Raw genomic sequence first — 21,883 nt, 5'->3', positions numbered from 1 at the left:
GGTGCGGAGTATTCTGAGTCAATGTATATTTCAAGCAGAGACAGACGTTTAGGCCACAGAAGACAGTTATGGGAAACGGGCAGGGAGGTGAAGTTAAGGTCAACAATCAGATTGACCTTATTCTTGCTGGAAGAGGAACAGCAGCCTAACCACGTTCCTGGCCCAGCAGTGCAACTAACAGAGTTCCTGTTTTGTGAATCCAATGCCATGAGTTTATTTCTGACTTATGATACTATACGTGTGTCCGTTTGCCCTGTGACCATCAAAATTTACCATGCACTTTGGTTTAGAATGGGGGAACGAAATGGGATTTGTGTAATGGGTGCTTGATAGACATGGTGGCTCCTGCACATCTATCAAGCAGATATCAGACTCGGTAAAACAAATGGTCTATTCCTGTGTCACAGTGTTAGATTACATAAACAGGTTGCAGGAGCCACCATGTCTATGCAGACAGTCAAATACCCATCTGTACCAGAATGGTTCAGGCCAACTATGCCTTGGCAAATTAAATGTTTGTCTTGCCTCTGGTCTTGGACATTTCGGCCGTAGGAAAAGGTCTCTTCCTAATTACCCTAGTTATTATTCATAATTTTATATTTCTCCATACGGTCTCCCCTCATCCTCATTTGCTCTAAGAACTGTTTCTCCTTGGACCTTAAATATTTCAATGCAGGCAAGATCCTCTGTACCTTGTCCAGTCTATCATGTTCTTCCCACTGTGTGTTAACCAGATCTGCATGCGTTATTCCAGCTGCATTCCAACCAGTTTATAAAGATGCGTCAATACCTCCATTACAACTTCCTTTTTGATCTTGACATGGTCGGAATTTCCCAAATGAAATCTCTGGCCCACTGTCTTTTTTCCTTGCTGAATATAGATGAAAAACATTAACTGAAAATCTTGCCCTTGACCTACAGATTGCCCTCGCTGGAGTTTAGGATGAGGAGGGATCTCATTAAAACCTACCGAATAGTGAAAGGCTGGGATAGAGTTGATATGGAAGAACATGTTTCCACTAGTGGGAGAGTCTAGGACCAGAGGTCATAGCCTCAGAATGAAAGGACGTTCCTTTAGGAGGGAAATAAGGAGGATTTATTTTTGTCAGAGGGTGATGAATGTGGAATTCATTGCCACAGAAATCTGTGGGGGCCGTCAGTGGATATTTTTAAGGTAGAGATAGATAGATTCTTAGACACAAAAAGATGAAGTAACTCAGCGGGACAGGTAGCAAACCTGGAGAGAAGTAATGGGTGACGTGTCGAGACCCTTCTTCAGACTTGTTAGGGATAAGGGAAATGAGAGATTTAGGTGATGATGTAGAGAGATAAAGAACAATGAATGAAAGATATGTAAAAAAAGTAACGATGAGAAAGGAAACAAGAAACTAGTGTGACTTGGGTAGGGGAGCAATGTAGAGCGAGAGGGAATACCGGGGCTACCTGAGGTTAGAGAAATCTATATTTATACCACTGGGCTGTAAGCTGCCCAAGTGAAATATAAGATGCTGTTTCTCCAATTTGTGTTTAGATTCACTCTGACAATGGAGGAGACCTAGGACAGAAAAGTCTGTGTGGGAATGGGAAGGAGAATTAAAGTGTAGGAAGGTTGCCTCCATCCTTGGGTGGAGTTGGATTCATGGGAGTTGGTCTTGGAGGGGAGGATGCTCTTCAAACTAGAGAGCATCCTGGACAATACAGCTCACCCCCTCCATAACACACTGGTCAACCTGAGGAGCACCTTCAGCAACAGACTAGTTCCACCAAGATACAAGACCGAACGCCACAGGACAAACTTCTTCCCTGTGGCTGTTAAACTGTACAACTACTCCCCGTTCCGTTGTGGGGTAGACTGATTCCCTCTCCCCCCCCCCCCAATCTTTGCACACCCCCAATCCTTTCCACTCATCACTTGTGCAGCGAGACCTGGGTGGCCTTGTATACCAGTCACTGAAAGTTGTCATGCAGGTACAGCAGGCAGTGAAGAAAGCCTTCATAATGAGAGGATTTCAGTACAGGATTAAAGAGGTTCTTCTGAAGTTGTATAGGGCCCTGGTAAGACCACGTCTGGAGTATTATGTACAGTTTTGGTCTCCTAATTTGAGGATGAACATCCTTGCAATTGATGCAGTGCAGCGTAGGTTCACGAGATTGATCCCTGGGATGGTGGGACTGTTATATGAGGAAAGATTGAAAAGACTAGGCTTGTATTCACTGGAGTTTAGAAGGATGAGAGGGGATCTTATAGAGACATATATAAAATTATAAAAGGACTGGCAAGCTAGATGCAGGAAAAATATTCCCAATGTTGGACGAGTCCAGAACCAGGGGTCACAGTCTTAGAATAAAGGGGAGGCCATTTAAAACTGAGGTGATAATGAACGTTTTCACCCAGGGAGTTGTGAATTTGTGGAATTCTCTGCCACAGATGGCAGTGGAGGCTAAATCACGGGATGGATTTAAGAGAGAGTTAGATAGAGCTCTAGGAGCTAGTGGAAGCAAGGGATATGGGGAGAAAGCAGGCATGGGTTACTGATTGTGGATGATCAGCCATGATCACAATGGATGGCGGTGCTGGATGATCATCCACAATCAGTAACCTGTGCCTGTTTTCTCCCCATATCCCTTGATTCCACAAGCCCCTAGAGCTCTATCTAACCCTCTTTTAAATTCATCCAGTGAATTGGCCTCCACTGCCTTCTCTGGCAGAGAATTCCACAACTTTACAATTCTCTGGGTGAAAAAGATTCTTCTCACCTCAGTTGTAAATGGCCTCCCCTTTATTCTTAGACTGCGTCCCTTGGTTCTGGACTCCCCCAACTTTGGGAACACTTTTCCTGCATCTAGCTTGTCTAGTCCTTTTATGATTTTATACATCTCTATAAGATCCCCTCTCATCCTTCTAAACTCCAGTGAATACAAGCCTAGTCTTTCCAATTTTTCCTCATATGACAGTCCCTACATCCCAGAAATTAACCTTGTGAACCTACGCTGCACTGCCTCAATAGCAAGGACATCCTTAATCAAATTAGGAGACCAAAACTACACACAATACTCCAGATGTGGTCTCATCAAGACCCTATACAACTGCAGAAGGACTTCTTTGCCCCTGTACTCAAATTATCTTGTTATGAAGGCTAACATGCCATTAGCTTTCTTCACTGCCTGCTGTGCCTGCACGCTTACTTTCAGTGACTGATGTACCTGCACGCTTACTTTCAGTGACTGGTGTACCTGCACGCTTACTTTCAGTGACTGGACTATTCCAGCTACATGATGAACAAGCTGTTTATGGGTTAAGCTGAGCAACAGAAAAGCAGCAATTACATATTGATTAGTTCGCCATTGATTCCCAAATTATTTGATGGGAAATGTGGGGCAAAAAATAACCAGGCAATCACGATGAGGCATTTCAACACATTAATGTACACTGAGAGAGCATCAGGATGAAGGGTATGAAAAATGAAACATATTTGAAATGCACTGAACATCAGAACATAAAACAGTACAGCACAAGAACAGGCCCTTTGGCCCACAGTGTCTATGCCGCCATCAATTCTGTGCTGCCTACACATCATCTATATCCCTCCATTCTCCACATATCAATGTGCCTATTCAAAAACCTCCTAAATGCCACCATCATATCTGCCTCGATTTTATCTGGAAAGTTCACAAAAAAAAGGGTTGTTGGACACAAGTGGTAACTTAGCAGGTCTGGAAGAAGGGTCCCAACCCAAAAAGTCACCTATCTTTTTTCTCCAGAGATGCTGCCTGACCCGCTGAGTTAGTCAAATGCAGGTGGTCCATTTGTCCCTCCGCAAATGCCGTCTAACTTGCTGTTTTACTTTGTTTTGCTCAAGATTCTCAAGTCCCCAGCAATTGAAAGCACATGCTTGGGATGTGGGGAGAGGAGTCATGAGGGGAATGGGAAGAGGACAAGGGGACTGCGGAGAAGCCGGGTGGCGAGGCCTGTCTGGGCCGAATTAAAAGATTTTCACTTTTAATTTTAATTTCAAGTATTTGTGTACCTTGTGTGTAATGACTGTTGGCAGACCAATTTCCCTCCGGAGATGAATAAAGTTCTACCGTATCATATTGTAGAAGAGACTTACAATCTCAATCTCAATAGCTCAGTATCCATCCCTACTAATCTCTCAGGCCCCAGTATTCCAATTTTCTTGTAGTCTCTTGATTTTAATGTTCTCCCTAAATGTGTGCCTTTAGTTTCCTCAGCCCAAACTCTGAAATTCACAACCTAACTTGTCTGCTGAGTCACAAAGTTAGACGGTCACCAACCCACTACTGTTCCATGTACTCGACAGCTATCGTTAGTAGTTTGACTTGCACAGATGAGGGGTGGCACAGCTGGGAGAGCTGCTGCCTCACAGCGCCAGAGACCTGGGTTCGATTCTGATCTTGGGTGTTTTTGTGTGGAGTTTGCATGTTCTCCCTGTGACTGTATGGGTTTCCTCCATATGCTCCAGTTCACTCCCACCTCCCAAAGATGTGGGTTTGTGGGTTAATCGGCCTTTGTAAATTGCTCCTTGTGTGAATGGGTGAGCATGTACTCGGTGGGCCAAAGGCTCTGTTTCCATGCTGTATTTCTTAAACTAAATATTAAATCAACACTTTATGTTTGTAGGTGGCTTCCTCAGGACTACTTAGGTCTTTGCTGATTTGGATGGAGGATATTAACAATGGTATTGCACTTGTGCTGAGCAGGAGATGGGAGTAGTAGTGTTTGTGGTACCTGCTATTCTATGAATGCACAGATCCTACTCTGCAGTTATCATTGTCTTTTTGATGAAATCTCTTTTCTCATTTTCAGGTATATCTCCAGGTGTCGCTGGTGTCTGGAAGGTTTTACTTGATCCCATTCATGCAGGTGGTCCATTTCTTGTCAGGGCAGAACAGAGGATTGCTGTGGCTGTGGACATAATTACTTTAGAAGATGTGTATTTTGGAGACGTGTGGCTGTGTGGGGGACAAAGTAATATGGAAATGACAGTGCTACAGGTAATTCTCCTGTTATGAATTCTATAAGAGACAATTCAAAACCTTGATGCGGTTTTCAGGAAAATGAGGGAGAATGCAGCATCAAGCTGAGAGTTTTAGGGGTGGAGTATTTCTGCTATCCACAGAGAACATAGCATGACCTTGACCACTGTGAAGACGTGTTAAAGATCTTCTTGTTGATTGAGGGCCCCAAAATATTCTCATTGCTGAGCATATTTTTGCTGTCTCGATCAGCACGGGCTGTTAGAATAGGTGTGATTAGGAAGCTGACTTTATGGTAGCATTAGGCTGAGTCAGCCTGAAGTCTGACGCGTTGTATCTAATCAAGCCCAAATTACTATAATTGTGGAATTCTGAAATAAAACAGAAAATGCTGTGAATTTTTAGACAGCATCTGTGGAGACCAGTCATCAGTGGCAAGCAAAATGAGGACCATTCATTGACTGAAGACATGTCAAATATTACAGAAACAAGAACTGTGGATGCTAGAATCTGGAGCAACAAACAATCTGCTGCAGGAACTCTGCAGGTCGAGTGGCATCTGGGTGGAATCTTAACCCGAACAAGTGTGGGGTGTTGAGGGAAAATGGGAGGATGAATCTAAGGGGAAAATTTACAGTTAACTAGACCAAGTGGACCCATTGGGCCCAAACCTCTCCTGCATTGGTGCAGCACCCTCTCCCCCTCCCTCCCCTCGCCCCCTCCCCTCTCCCCCCTCCCCCTCTCCCCCCTCCCCACTCCCCTCTCCCCACTCCATTCTCCCCACTCCCCCTACCCCTCCCCTCTCCCCCGCTCTCCCTCTCCCCTCCCCTCTCCCCATCCCCCTCTCCACTGCCCTCTCCCCCTCCCCTCTCCCCTCTCCCCCTCCCCTCTCCCCTCTCCCCACTCCCCTCTCCCCACTCCCCTCGCCCCTCTCTCCCCTCTCCCCCGTTCCCCTCCCCCTACCCTCCCTCCCTCCTTCCCTCCCCTCTCCCTTCCTCCCCCCTCTTCCCCTCTCCCCCCTCCCCCTCCCCTCTCCTCTTTCCCCTCCCCTCTCCTCTCTCCCCTCCCCTTTCCTCTCCCCCCTCCCATCTCCCCTCCTCCCTTTCCCGCCCTCCCTCCCTCCCCCATATCCTATGGCATGGTGAAAAAAATATTGGTAGTTTAACTGGCCATTGTAAATTGTAAATGAGGTGGGATTGATGGAAATGTAGGATTAATGTAAATCTTGTTTGACCGAAAGACATTTCCATGTTGTATCTCTCTGACCATGATCTTTTAAAATTTGTGCGTAGCAAGCTGTGCAATAGAGGAAGTAAATGTGGAGTTGACGAGCAATAGAAGTTGAAGTGAATCGAAACGAGCAGGAAGGGAAACGTGGGGTGGGGGGGGGTGGCATAGAGCCTGCTGGAAGTTCTGGCCATACTTCCATTAATTGTAGTGTAGCCATTGAGATGGTTAAGGCCTCGGGATTAAACCATCATTATTTTTAGCAGAACCATTTGCAGGATTAGCTGCTGCAGTGCTCGGGAATAACACAAGCCTTTAATGCTATCTGTTGGGAAGGGCTGTGTAATACTATATTCAAATATGGCTGTCCACTCAAATTTCTTTCCCTCTTACTTTTATTCCACAACGGCACGATGTTAACCCAAACCATTCTTAAAGAAGACTCTTGTCAAAGAAGGATACATCATTGCCCAGGACCCTTCTCAATCTTTCTTGTTGTCCTTCACTTCCAGTAATCTCCCAAGGGCATGGGCCTGGAGCTTACCATGAAGATGAATGGGGAACAATACACCAACACAGTCACACTCCAGAACCATGTCCCATATCTCAGACCTGGAGCGATAACAAAAAGGATTCAGGTGGGACTCTGGAAATGGGGCCATTTCTCAGCAAAAGCACGTTCAGTCAAGTGAAGCTTATTGTCATGTGCAAGGTCAGTAAAGTAAAGGTAGAATGAAAATTACAGCAGCATCAGGCATATAGATGCAGACAACACACAAACATTTAAATTATCCATAACTTACATATCTTACAAGACTGTAAAAGAGAACAAATGTGCAATAAACAAGGGATCTAGGTGTGCAGGTACATAGTTCCTTGAAAGTTGTGTCACTGGTAGATAGGGTGGTCAAAAAGGCTGTCATCAGTCAGCGTATTGAGTATAAAGTTAGGAGGTCATGTGGCAGTTATATAAGATGTTAGTAAGGCCACATTTAGAATATTGAGTTTAGTTTTGATCACCATGTTATAGGAAAGATGTTGACAAGTTGGAAAAGGTGCAAAGAAGATTTCCAAGAATGTTACCAGGACTTGAGGGCCTGCGCTTTAAGAAGAGGCAGAGCAGGCTGGGACTTCATGCCTTGGAGAGCAGGAGGATGAGGGGCAATCTTATAGGTGTCAAAATCATGAGAGGACGAGATTGGGTAAATGCAATCAAGACCCAGAGGAATCAAGAACCAGAGGACATAGATTTAAGATGAGGGGGGAAAGATTTAACAGAAAACTGAGGGGCAACTTTTTTACACAAAGGGTACTGGGTGTATGGAACGAGCTGCCAGAGAAGGTATTATTGCAATGCTTAAGAAACATTTGGACAGATACATGGATTGGATAGGTTTAGAGGGAAATGGGCCAAACGCAGGCAGGTGAGACGTGTAGATGGGGCATATTGGTCGGCGTGGGCAAGTTGGGCTGAAGGGTCTATTTCCACACTGTTTGACTCGACGACTCGATGACTCTATAAACAGGTCATAAGCGCAAAACATAATTTTTTTTAAAAACACCATGGTAATGCAAAAGGTGACCTGTGGTGTTCTGTTTCTGAGGTGGGATTAGGGTTGTGTGGGTTGGATCAAGAACCTGACAATTGTTAGAATGTATTTGTTCCTGAACCTCCAGCAAATATCAGTGTGGAATTTACCACCACCTACCATGCAGTAGCACATCGTTTGGTCAATTTTGGAAACGCTTATTTGCAAAAGAAGACCTAATGTCTACATCGTGGCTACCTCCTGCACCTCTGCAGAACTCGTGTACTTTTTTAACTTTACCACTAACTTCCACCCTGCCCTCAAATTCATCTGGAGTATCTCTGACATCTCCCCTTTCCTGATCCCTGTTTCTCCATCACAGGAGACAGACTATCGACTGACGTCTACTAAAAATCTACTGACTGTCCCAGTTATCTGGACTAAATATTTCTTCACACTGTGAACATTTCTTCACACAGAGAGTGGTGAGTCTGTGGAATTCTCTGCCACAGAAGGTAGTTGAGGCCGGTTCATTGGCTATATTTAAGAGGGAGTTGGATGTGGCCCTTGTGGCTAAAGGGATCAGGGGGTATGGAGAGAAGGCAGGTTCAGGTTACTGAGCTGGATGATCAGCCATGATCATATTGAATGGCGGTGCAGGCTCGAAGGGCCGAATGGCCTACTCCTGCACCTATTTTCTATGTTTCTAAACTTCTTCCCACCATGCCTTGTGCAAAGATGCTACCCCTGCCCTCAATTCCTCTGTCACTGCTGCAGCTGCTTCCAAGCAGAGGTTTTACATAAGACATCTGAGATATCTTCATTCTTAAGTGAATGTGGTTTCCCTCCTCCTGCCATCGATGGGTCGCTCACATGTATCTTCTCTGTGTCCCGGGGAGTTTTCTCTTGCTCCCACTCCCTCTCTCCCCAGACGCACCAAGGACAGATTTCCCCTGGTCCTCATCTTTCACCCACCAGCCTCCACATCCGATACATCCTCCTCCACCATTTCCATAACCTGCAACGTGATCCCACCACTAATCACATCATCCCATCACTATTCCTTTCTGCCTTCTGCAGAGACTGCTCCCTCTGCAACTCCTTGGTTCACTCATCGTTTCCCACTCAAACCACCCCCTCTCTAGGTACCTTTACCTGCAACCGCAGGAAATGTAACACCTGCCTTTATACCTCCCCCTCACCTCCGTCCAAGAACCCCAGCAGTTTTTGTAGGTGAGATAGACATTAACATGCACCTTCTCTATCCTTATCTACTGCAACTGGTGTTCCTGATGTGGCCTCCTGCTCATCAGCGAGACTAAGCATAGATTCAGCGACAATTTCGCTGAACACTTACGCCTACCAACTTACGTCCACCAACGCCTACTGAATCTCCCGGTTGCCAACCACCTTAACTCCCCCTCTGATTCCCACTCTGACCTTTCTATCCTGGGAGGCTACTATTGCCAAAGTGAGGTGGCACGCATATTGGAGGAACAGCACCTCATATTTTGCTTGGGTAGCTTATAGCCTAGCACTATGAATGTTGAATTCTCTAATTTTAGGTATTTCTGCAAACACTTCCCACCCCCCTTCTTCCCTGCCCCTTTCCCCCCTTCCTCCAGTAAAGTTGGTTAACAAGTTCCACAGTTCATAACTGTATATCCCTCTTGGTCTCATACCTGTGTCCAGCCAACAGTCAGCCTATCAGGAACCTCCATGCCTAAGATCATCTGTTGCCGACCACAATTTTTCCTGTTTCTTTGCTTCCATTTCTTCCCCCCTCCCTTCACCCCTACTTTCAGTCTGTACAAGGGCCTGACCTGAAACGTCACCTATTCTTTTTCTCCAGAGATGGTGCTTGACCCGCTGAGTTTCTCCAGCATTTTGTGTCTGTCTAAGGAATGATTTGGAATAGTCAGCATGGCTTTATGCATGGGAAATCATGCCCCATAAATTTGATTGGGCCGTTTGGTGGTGACCATGAAGATTGACAAGAGCAGGACTATATACGTTCTCTACATGGACCTTTGTAGGTCTTTGACAAGTCCTGCATTGTGGGATGGACCAGAAGGTTTGGTCCAAGGTGAGCTGGCCAATTGGATTCAAAATTGGCTTGATGGCAGGAGACAGGATGGTTTTGCACATTAGAGGCCTGTGACCAGTTGAACGGTGTTATGGAGAATATAAAATCATGAAGTTTATAAAATCATGAGGGGCATAGATAAGGTGGATGGTCACAGTCTTTTCCCGAGGGTAAATAAGTCTAAAACTAGTGTGTTTAAGTTTAAGGTGAGGGGAAAAATGTTAAAGGGACACAAGAGGCAATTTTTCCACAAAGGTGGTGGGTGTCTGGAATGACTTGCCAGATGCCCATTGATTGGAGTGATAGCTGGGCTGACATAATAGTCTGCTGTAAGACACTGCCATCAAGGCCGTTGAGGTGGTCGTTGATGAGGAATGGTTGAGTAAACTGGACGTTTTGAAGGATGCAAGCACATTTCACTGAAACCTAGCAAATTACAAGACTTGACAGGCTAGATGTGGGAGAATGTTGATTGGTCTCGGTGAATGGTCTCGGTGCAGTGACAGAGCCACAGGTTTGGGCTTTAGGACAGTGATGAGAAATATTTCATGGCAGAATTCTCAGCCATTAATATTATTCAAAATAATAGGGTGTGTAGAGAATTGTATTAAAGATGAAGCTCGGTTGTGATCGCGACAAAGGCTGAACAGCCTATTCCTATGTTTATGCAGCGCTGTTTTGGTTCAATAATATCCTTTCATGAAGGAAATAAGCTACCCATTTTCAAGTTTAAAATGCTATTCATGTGGTGAACGTTGTGTGTAGTTGGATTAGATACCCCACACAGCGATTCTCCAACATCTCCTCAAGAGACAGTTCTGGGTTCTACTGTAACTGAATGAATTACACTTTTCCAAAACCACTTCTACACTATGCTGAAAATTTGTTCATTGCAACACTGTCTCTTTCAGATTATGAATGCAAGTGAAGAGCTGTCTCTGGCTTCCCATTATCCGTACATTCGTCTGTTCCAAGCGGGATTAAGGGAGTCAGCTGAAGAACTAACTGACCTGGCGAGTATTGCAGTGCAGTGGTCAGCTCCCACTGCAGGTAACAGCATATTTCCCAGCGCAGGACACCTGTATATCCTCCACCTAGTTACACAAAACCTATTTCAGAACATTCTCTTTCATTAAAATACAGAAAAAATAGAACGGGTAACGAAAAGATTTCACAAGGGTGTTACCAGGACTGGAGGGTTTGAGTTGTTAGGAACAATTTGGATGGACTAAGACTGTTTTCATAAGTTAAAGGAGCAGAATTAGGCCATTTGGCCCATCACGTCTAAGCCGCCATTCAATACGATACGATAGGACTTTATTTGTCCCAGGAGGCAAATTGGCCTGCCAATAGTCAGAAAACACAAAAAAAAACACGAGGCATGAAATTAAAGTGATGTGGAAAGGATTGAGGATGTGCAAAGATTGGGAGGGGGGGGGGGGGTCAGTCTACCTCATTACGGAGGGGGAGGAGCTTTACAGTTTGATAGCCACAGGCTATCTCCTGTGGCATTCTGTCCTGCATCTTGGTGGAACCAGTCTGTGCTGAAGGGACTCCTCAGGTTGACCAGTGTGTCATGGAGGGGATGAACTGTATTGTTTGTCAATACTCCGCAATTTGAGGAGCATCCTTCCCTCCAAGACCACCTCCCATGAATCACTGGACAAGCTAGATGCAGGAAAAATGTTCCCAATGTTGGGGGAGTCCAGAACCAGGAGCCACAGTCTTAGAATAAAGGGGAGACCATTTAAAACTGAGGTGAGAAGGAACTTTTTCACCCAGAGAGTTGTGAATTTGTGGAATTCTCTGTCATGGAGGGCAGTGGAGATTAAGTCACTGGATGAATTTAAGAGAGAGTTAGATAGAGCTCTGGGGGCTAGTGGAATCAGGGGATATGGGGAGAAGTCGGGCACAGGTTACTGATTGTGGATGATCAGCCATGATCACAATAAATGGCTCAAAGGGCCGAATGGCCTCCTCCTGCACCTATTTTCTATGTTTCTATGGCTGATCTATCTTTTCCTTGTTATCCCATTCTCCTACCTTCCCCATATAACCCCTGACACCTGTATTTTTCCCTGGAGCACAGGAGGGTGAGAGCTTAAAGAGATATATAAAATGGGCACAGATAAAGTGGATTGGATGTTCACAGTCATTTTCCCAAAGTAGGGGAGTCTAAAACTAGCGCACATAGAGTTAAGGAGAGAGAGGAAAGATTTAAAAGGGATCTGAGGCATTTTTTTCAAACAGAGGGTATATGGTACAAACTGCCAGAACAAGCAGGTGTCGCAGTAACAATTACAATGTTTAAAAGACATTCAGACAGCTACAGGGATAGAAACGGTTTAAAGCAATATAGACCAAACACAGGCAAATGGGATTAGCTTGGTTAGAAGTCTTGGTTGGCCTGGACAAGTTGGGCCAAAGGGCCTATTTCTCTATGATTAACTCTATGATTCTAAATGGGCAAAATTGAAAAGCTGTTATTAAAGGAAGCTTTGTTGTTAACAATTAGAATGAAGATAGGAGAGAGGAGGTCATCTCTGCAGGAAAGACAAGTGAAATTACTGGGTGGAAGCAGCAAGGAGCAGAAACTTGGGTTGCCTTTTGGCACTTAAACAGTGGTGATAATGCAGGACACAGTATCACAGGGAATACAAATCTCATGGGCTCTGTACTCTGTGCATGGACGGCACTTAAACAGTGGTGATAATGCAGGACACAGTATCACAGGGAATACAAATCTCATGGGCTCTGTACTCTGTGCATGGACGGCACTTAAACAGTGGTGATAATGCAGGACACAGTATCACAGGGAATACAAATCTCATGGCTCTGTACTCTGTGCATGGACTGGGCAAAGGGATTCAGCTGTGATTGTTCAGAGTGAACACTTGTTTTAAGCTTTAAAGTGCAGTGTCAGAGAAATTTCAAGGTCAAACGTAATTGCCTTAAAAATGAATCAAAGAAAGTAAACAAGTGATTGCTGACATTTCGCAAGTACACTGTTAATGGTGTACACCTCAAGGTCAATTGTGGTTCAAAATAGCAAAGAATAGTTTAAAAATTGCTGAGTCGGGTAGACAGGGTCGTGAAGAAGGTGTTTGACATGTTTTCATTGGGGAGGGTATTGAGTACAAATGTTGGGACATCGTGATGCAGTTGTACAAGGTAATTGTGAGGCCAATTGGATTAAAAATTGCCTTGGAAGAAGGAGTCAAAGGTAGTTGTGGAGGGTTGTATTTCTGATTGGAGGCCTGTGACCAAGGAAGTACTGCAGGAGTCAGTGCTGGGTCCATTGTTGTTTCCGGATGACAATTTAGTGAATGGAGTTAATAAATTTGCAGATGACATGCAAAATTGGTGGTATTGTGAAGAGTGTGGGAAGATATTTAAATATAGAATAAGAATCCATTGGGAAGATGGTCCATGGAATGGCAAATGGAATTTAACTCTGACAAGCATGAGGTGTGCACATTGGTATGTCAAACCACGATAGCACTTTCACAGCAAATAGACATCATGATGCATCAAGAGAGTATTCTGAGCGATAGGTTATACAGGCAATTGGATGGGCAAGGGCTGATTAGGGATAGTCAGCATGGTTTTGTATGTGGGAGGTTGTGTCTCACAAATCTGATTGAGTTTTTTGAAGACGTGACCAAAAAGGTCAATCAGGGCAGAGCTGTAGATACACCATCCTTATTGACCGTCTCCGGTACGCGGTTGGCATTGATGGCACTGCCCTGAGCTGGTTCGCTTCGTACCTCAAAGATAGGAGTTTCGCCATCAACATAGGCAGTTATTCCTCTGCTCCAGCTAGCCTCTCCTGCGGAGTTCCACAAGGCTCTATCCTAGGCCCCATTCTCTTCTCCCTATACATGCTCCCCCTTGGCCAAATCATTCAAAGGCACGGCATTTCCACTGCTATGCCGATGACACTCAGCTTTACCTCCCCCTGAAACCCAACAACCAGTCAAATTTAAACAGCCTCTCACACTGCCTTGAGGACATAAAATGTTGGATGGCACAGAACTTCCTCCAATTAAATGAGAGCAAGTCTGAGGTCATCCTATTCGGCCCCCCCCCCCCGACTCCATCAAATTGATAACAGGCAGTCTTGGAAGTCTATCCTGCCTAGTCAAACCGCATGTCAAAAACCTCGGCATGATATTTGACTCTGCATTAAAATTTGATAAGCAAGTCAACGCTGTGGTAAAAGCCAGCTTCTTCCAACTTCGAACCATAGCTAAAATCAAACCTTTCCTCCAATTCGACGACACAGAAAAAATCATTCAAGCTTTCATTTCCTACCGCCTAGACTACTGCAACTCCCTATACACTGGGATCAGCCAATCTTCCCTGTCCCGCCTGCAACGGGTCCAAAACGCCGCAGCGTGACTCCTGACGGGTTCCCATAAAAGGGACCACATCACCCCGATTCTGGCCTCTCTCCACTGGCTCCCTGTACGGTACAGAATCAACTTCAAGCTCCTCCTATTCACGTATAAAGCCCTAAATGGACACTCCCCCCCCTACATCAAAAATCTTCCAACCCCCCTCTCTAACTCCAGGTCCCTCAGGTCGGCCGACTTGGGGCTACTCACTATCCCGCGGTCTAGGCTTAAGCTCAGGGGTGACCGCGCTTTTGCGGTTGCAGCTCCTAGACTGTGGAACAGCATCCCTCTCCCCATCAGAACTGCCCCCTCCATCGACTCCTTTAAGTCCAGGCTCAAAACCTATTTCAACTCCCTAGCGTTTGAGGCTCATTGAGGAGGCGCTGTGAACTGTTTGCGTGCTACTGTATGTTTCATTTTTTTTCCATTGGAACCTAATCAGATGTACAGCACTTTGGTCAACGTGGGTTGTTTTTAAATGTGCTATACAAATAAAATTGACTTGACTTGACTTGACTTGACATGGATTTCAGTAAGGCATTCGTCAAGGTTCTGCATGGTAGGCTACTTTGGAAGGTTAGATCGCATGGGATCCAAGCTGAATTGCTAGAAAATTTCCTTCATGGAAGGAAGCAGAGGGTGATGGTGGAAGGTTGCTTTCATTGAGTATAGAAGTTGGGAAGTCGTGTTGCAGTTGTATAAGATGTTGGTGAGACTGCATTTAGAGTATTGTGTTCAGTTCTGGGCACCATGTTATAGGAAAGATATTGTCAAGCTTGAAAGGGTTCAGAGAAGATTTACGAGGATGTTACCAGGACTAGAAGGTCTGAGCTATAGGGAGAGGTTGAGTAGGCTGAGTCTCTATTCCTTGGAGCGCAGGAGGCTGAGGGGTGATCCTATAGAGGTGTATCAGATCATGAGAGAAACAGATCGGGTAGATGCACAGAGTCTCTTGCCCAGAGTAGGGGAATCAAGGACCAGAGGACATAGGTTCAAGGTGAAAGGGAAAAGATTTAATAGGAATCTGAGGGGTAACCTTTCCACACAGGGCGGCACGGTAGCGCAGCGGTCGAGTTGCTGCTTTACAGCGAATGCAGCGCCGGAGACTCAGGTTCGATCCTGACTACGGGTGCTGTACTGTAAGGAGTTTGTACGTTCTCCCCGTGACCTGCGTGGGTTTTCTCCGAGATCTTCGGTTTCCTCCCACACTCCAAAGACGTACAGGTATGTAGGTTAATTGGCTGGGTAAATGTAAAAATTGTCCCTAGTGGGTGTAGGATAGTGTTAATGTACGGGGATCACTGGGCGGCACGGACTTGGAGGGCCGAAAAGGCCTGTTTCCGGCTGTATATATATGATATGATATGATGTGAAAGGGTGGTGGGTGTATGGAGCAAGCTGCCAGAGGAGTTAGTTGAGGCTGGGACTATCCCAATGTTTAAGAAACAGTTTAACAGGTATATGGATAGGACAGGTTTGCAGGGATATGGACCAAGCGCAGGTAGGTGGGACCAGTGTAACTGAGACATGTTGGCCGGTGTGGGCACTTGGGCCGAAAGGCCTGTTTCCACACTGTATCACTCTATGACTATGACTCTATGACCATCTGCATGTCTTTGATCCCAGGAATGAGTTGGTGATGAGCATTAGACGGCACTCGGCCTGTACTCTCTTGAGTTTAGAAACGTACAGAATAGTGAAAGGCTTGGATAGAATGGATGTGCACAGGATGTTTGCACCAGTGGCAAATTCTATGACTAGAGTTCATAGTCTCTGAATTAAAGGACGTTCTTTTCGAAGAGAGATGAGGAGGAATTTCTTTGGTCAGAGGGTGGTGAATCTGTGGGGTTTTTGCCACAGAAGGCTGTGGAGGCCAGCTCAGTGGATATATTTAAGGCAGAGATAGATAGATTCTTGATTAGTACGGGTGTCAGAGGGTATGGGGAGAAGGCAGGAGAATGGGATTAGGAGGGAGAGATAGATCAGCCATGATTGAATGACGGAGTAGACTTAATGGGCCGAATGACATAATTGTGCTCCTGTCACAAGACCTTGTGATCTTTGGTGAGACCACACGTGGAGGACTCTGGTTGTGCAGTTCTGGTCATCCATCAATAGGAAAGATGTACACAGAAGATAGACACGAAATGCTGGAGTAACTCAGCAGGACAGACAGCATCTCTTGAAAGAAGGAATGGGTGATGTTTCGGTCGGGTCAGGACCCTTCTTTAGACTGAATGTCGGGGGGAGAGACAGATATGGAAGGGTAAGGTGTGAAAGTTGAAGAACAAGGGAACATAGATAAAGGAAAATGTAGAATAGATCATTGTTAGCTAGGAGAAGATGATAACGAGGCATGTCACGATAAAATTCAATCAGTCGGACAGTCAGACTGGTTGGAGAACTAGGAGGAGAGAGAGGGAAAGCAAGTTAGAGGTCAATATTCATGCTGCTGGGTTGTAAACTGCCTAAGGAATGATATTGAGTTGGAAATGTGCAGTAAAGATTCAGAATTGGCTTGGAGGAAGGAGTCAGTGGGGAGCTGTGGAGGGTTGGCCAGAGTGTTACCTGCAGATGAGGTGTGGGGAAATGCTGGAGAGGCTTCAAAGCAAAACCTCCCTGCATCTCTAGCATTTCCCCACACCTCGTCTGCTGGCCTGGATGTTACCAGCGGACAAGGCATGGGAAATGCTGGAAAGGCAGAGAGGTTTTGCTTTGGGGCATCTCCAGCGTTTCCCCACACCTCGTCCACAAGGTAACATCCTGGCCAACCCTCCACTGCTACCCTTTGACTCCTTTTGCTTTGGAGCAGAGGAGGCTGAGGAGAGAGCTTGCTGAGCTGTACAGAATGATGAGGGCCGTAGATAAAGTGAATGCTCAATAGTTGATACAATGCTAGATTTAAATGGTATTTTGACAGTACATGAAGGGGAAGTATTTTTAGAGGACTCTGGGTTAAATGCAGGCAATTGGGACTATATCAGTATGCAAATAATTGACATTGTCAAGGGTGGGTCGAAGGGCCTGTTTCCGTGATGTACAGCTTTATGGCTATGTCTCTCATAATGCTTCATACCTCTGTCATGTCACCTCTCTGCACCCTTCACTCCTGGGAATATAGACCTGCCTATCCAATGTCTCCCGATGACTCAAGCCCCCTCATCCGGGCAACAACTTTGTGAATCGTCTCCATCTTCTCAATTCATCTTTCCTGCACTGTGGTGACCAGACCACACACAATATTCCTCTGCAATCTAACCAAGCCAAACAACTCTTGTACTCAATATGTTCCGCCAATGAAGGGAACTGTGATACCACTTCCAGGGTACTACGTGCCTGTACTCTGACGACACTTTGATCAAGAACACTCCTCAGAGCCCTGCCATTCACATCGTATGATCAGACCTGGTGTAACTTCCCAAAATGCATCACCTTATACTTTGACTCATAGTCCAGCATTGAAACAGGCCATTCAGCCCAACTAGTTCATGCTGACCAGTAGGCAGCCTTCGTATTAATTTCATCTCCCAGCACCTGGTTAATAACCCTCCAGCTGCCTTCGCCTAAGGGAATAAAGTGCTCCTCTGGACACTCAATCACTTCCAACTTACGCTAAATCTTCATCCTCTAATCTTATCTACAACTGATAGGGGGGAGAGCTTCCTGCAGTCTACCCTGTCTCTACGCATCACAATGATATAAACCTCAATCATGACTGCCCTCACCCATTTTCATTCGGGGGAAGAACAGACTCAACCTCTCTAGTCTTTATTCATGTGAACTGCTCCACCCCAATAACAATGTAGAATCAAAGAACTGCAGATGCAACTGCAGAGAAAAATAGGCTCAAAGTGCTCGAGTAAGTCAACAGGTCCATGTTCTCCAGAGATGCTGCCTGACCCGCTGAGTTACTCCAGCACTTTGCCTATCCAACCTGGTGAATCTCCTCTGCAGCATCACATGCTTCCTGTACCTTGCTGAGTAGAACTGCATGCAGTACAAGAGTTGAGCTCTGACCAGGTTGTATGAGGTTCGAGCATTACCTACCTACTCATGAATGAAGGTCAGTAGCCCAATTGTCTTACTAACTACCTTCAAAGATCTATGGACTTTTACTTCAAGATTCTTCGAGATCCTTCTGTTCTTCATACACCCTCAGACTCCATCCTTCATGGTATATGCCAAGCTCCCAAAAGGCATCACCTCATGTTTGTATGGATTAAACTCCATCTGCCATTTCTCAGCCCATTTCACAAACATATATTGAATTCTGCTACCTTAAACTATTCTCCACACCATCAACAATTCTGCCAGAGGAAACAAAATTGGTCACTAAATGCTGTACAATTACAACACATTTCTATTTCTAAACTTCAGCTTCTGTGTCATAAGCCTTACATGCCATTTGCCTTCTTCATGACTTACTGCGCCTGCTTGCTCACTTTGTGTGTAATACACAACAGCAGCCTCAGTATTCACTCATTTGCAATTTCATTTACATAATAGTCCATCTTGGATTCTTCTTCTGAAATGTACTTTGCACATTCCCAAATTAAAATACATTTACTGAATGTTTACACATTCATCCTGCCTATCTCTACTGTTGCAAAATTCAAATATCGTCATCTCACAAATTTGTCCCACCTATTTTCATGTCATTAAGAAACTTGAATATCGTACATCAAAGGTCAATAGTCAATTTATTTGTCACACACATGAAAATAAAACACTGCAGTTGCTGTAAATCTGAAATTAAATGTTGGAAAACCCAACAGGTTAGGCAGCATCTGTGGAAAAAGAAACAATTAATATTTCAGGTTGAATATTCATCAGAACTGAGTAGCAGAGAAAGTGTTCACCTAGGTACAGGTGGGGGTGGGAACAATGAGTGGAACAAGTGGGATAGCTGTGATGTCCTCCACTCTGTTCCCTCCTCTGTAATAGTATACAGTAACTGAGTCCAAGCACTGATCCGTGCAGCACTCCACTTGATAATCCTTCCAGCCTGAAAACATGTTATTCATGCTATGCTTTGAACAAGCAGTCTACGATCTATGTTAATGTACTACCATCACCCAAGACCTCTTATCTCATGTGCCAATCTTTATCTAGCACTTACTGAATGTAGACACAAAATGCTGGAGTAACTCAGCGGGACAGGCAGCATCTCCAGAGAGAACGAATGGATGATGTTTCGGGTCGAGACCCTTCTTCAGTCTTCAGACCTTATTGAATGTCTTCTGTAAATCAGAACGCATCTCTAAATTTCCCTCTGTCAAAATAACTAGGTTTCCCTCTGTCAACTCTGTTTATCCCATCCTCTGAGAACTGCCAAGAAACTTCCTTTCTTGAATCCACGTTGATTTAGTGCGATTGCAGTAAGCTTCTCTACGTGACTAGCTTTGGTCTAGTTATGATTATAGACTCCAGCATCTTGCCAACCACAGATATTAGTCTAACTAGTCCACGGTTACCCATCGTTTCCCTCCTTCTCTTCTTGCATCTGCATTTCGTATTTCTGGTCCATTTGATGGTTTTCAGAAAGCTTTATTAAAATTTTCACACTGGAGGTTGATCAACAAGATTTTAGCATATTTTACTTTCCTAATCTACTGGTAGTCTTCCAGAACTTAGTGACTTTTCAAAAAGTTCTCAATGGCTCTACTCTCTCTACAGCCACTTCCTTTGAGACCCTTTAATGCAAGTCCTTGGGTCCTGATGACCTGTTTACCCTGTGCCTCGTGATAGTGTCTGTTACCAGTTCTTCCACATTATTTAAAACGAGTCTGTCTTTTATCTTTGAGGGTGTTTGCAGTGTGCTTTACCATAAAGCCTGGTTGCTTTGCATTATCTGCCATTTCCTTGCCTCCAGCCCCCGCACACCTCAGCTATCCTCTTCCTCGTAGGTCTTTCATTTGTCACCAGTTTGCTCTCGTAAACAGTGAAATCAAGCAAAATTGCAGATGCTGAAAATCTACAATCAGAACAGAAAATGTTGGAAATATTCAGCAGGTCAGGCCGCATTGGTGGGGACGAGAAACAGTTAACATTGCAGGTCAAAGTGTTTGATGTACAATGCTAATTCTGTTTCTCTTCCCACAGATGCAGCGTGACCTGTTGAGAATTTCCAGCATTTCCCATACCTTAATTTGGTTTCCAGTTATAGCCTGGACACAGACCCTTTGGCCCACTGATTTCCAGCCACCACCGATCACCCGTTCACACTTGTCCTATGCTATCCCACTTATGCATTCACTCCCTACGCACCAGAGGCAATTTACAGAGGCCAATTCATTCCACGTCTTTGGAATGTGGGAGGAAAGCAGAGCACCTGGAGGATACCCACGTGGTGATGGAGAATGTGCAAACACGATACAGGCAGTCTCCAAAGTCAGGATTAAACATGGGTCTCTGGCACTGTGAGACAGCAGATCTACAAGCTGCAACACCCATTATCATCGGCTTTCCTTCCTCCTCCTTAGCTTTTTAGTCTCCTGCTTTAGATTTTGAAAAAAATCCTTGCTTGGTCTCTTCGTTCTTAAGGAGTTTCTCGAGTTCTTAATTTGAATATTTTTCTTGACCAGCTGTGACTGGATGATTCATCTTTTGCATTGAGTCCCTCTTTCAATTATGATATACCTCTGCTGAGAGCTGCTGAAATATGTGCTGCTGCTCATTCATTGACCTTTCCCTGAAAATATTTTTTATCATTTCTTTTACCTCATCTTGCTAAGAAAGGTAATTTTGTTGGCTGATTGTCATTATTTATTGAATCATAGAAATTCTAGGCAAAGGCAATTTCACCTCATTCTCAGCCGTCTGCTGGTTGTTTGGCCGCTATCTCTATGAAAAGCTGAAGTATCCTATTGGGTTGGTCGAATCGTGCTGGGGAGGCACTCCCATTGAGGCTTGGTCTTCAAAACGAGTCCTCAGCAAATGTGGACTGAATGGGTAAGTTTACAATTCACCCTTTTAATTCATTCTTGGTTTAAAATTTCTGTTGTACAATTTCACAGCTTTAAAAAGCCGCAGATTTGACCATGGCTGCTACCTGTACAGAGTTTGGATGTTCTCCCTGTGACCTCGTGGATTTTCTTCAGGTGCTCCAGTTTCCTCCCACATTCCAAAGCTGTGCAGGTTTATAGGTTAATTGGCTTCTGTAAATTGTGTAGGACAGAACTAGCCTACGATCGCTGGTCGGCGTTGCCTCGGTGGGCCGAAGGGCATGTTTCCACTCTGTATCTCTAAACTAATCTGAAACCATTTAAAATAAATCAGTCATTGTGCTCTACAGCAGGGAAACAGGCTCTTCAGACCACCTCGTCCATGCCGACCAAGTTGGCATCCAGTGCTTGCAATCTCATTTTTTATTTTCAGAATAAAAAATATAATTAATTTTGGAATGAGGGTGGCAATTGATCCAAACCTGATAGCATACAATATCAGATGAAAAATTAGCAGGTAATAGTTATAGACAATAGACAATAGACAATAGGTGCAGGAGGAGGCAATTCGGCCCTCCGAGCCAGCACCGCCATTCAATGTGATCATGGCTGATCATTCTCAATCAGTACCCCGTTCCTGCCTTCTCCCCATACCCCCTGACTCCGCTATCCTTAAGAGCTCTATCTAGCTCTCTCTTGAAT

The 21,883-nt window shown here is 44.9% G+C and overlaps 1 protein-coding gene across 2 annotated transcripts in view; it reads left to right on the top strand.

Annotated features, from left to right (window-relative positions):
• siae (sialic acid acetylesterase) overlaps positions 1–21,883 on the top strand; it is a 57,136-nt gene that overhangs the window by 14,332 nt on the left and 20,921 nt on the right. For both annotated transcript variants that reach the window (XM_078426547.1, XM_078426546.1), the window contains exons 3-5: positions 4,829–5,016; positions 10,752–10,890; positions 21,017–21,188. In XM_078426547.1, coding sequence (XP_078282673.1) covers positions 4,829–5,016; positions 10,752–10,890; positions 21,017–21,188 — 499 coding nt within the window. The remainder of the gene's footprint in view (positions 1–4,828; positions 5,017–10,751; positions 10,891–21,016; positions 21,189–21,883) is intronic.

The sequence above is a fragment of the Rhinoraja longicauda genome, chromosome 32 (genome assembly GCF_053455715.1).
Source record: "Rhinoraja longicauda isolate Sanriku21f chromosome 32, sRhiLon1.1, whole genome shotgun sequence".
Taxonomy (NCBI): domain Eukaryota; kingdom Metazoa; phylum Chordata; class Chondrichthyes; order Rajiformes; family Arhynchobatidae; genus Rhinoraja; species Rhinoraja longicauda.
Note: the sequence above shows the minus strand (reverse complement) of the source record. Positions and strands in the feature narration are given on the sequence as shown.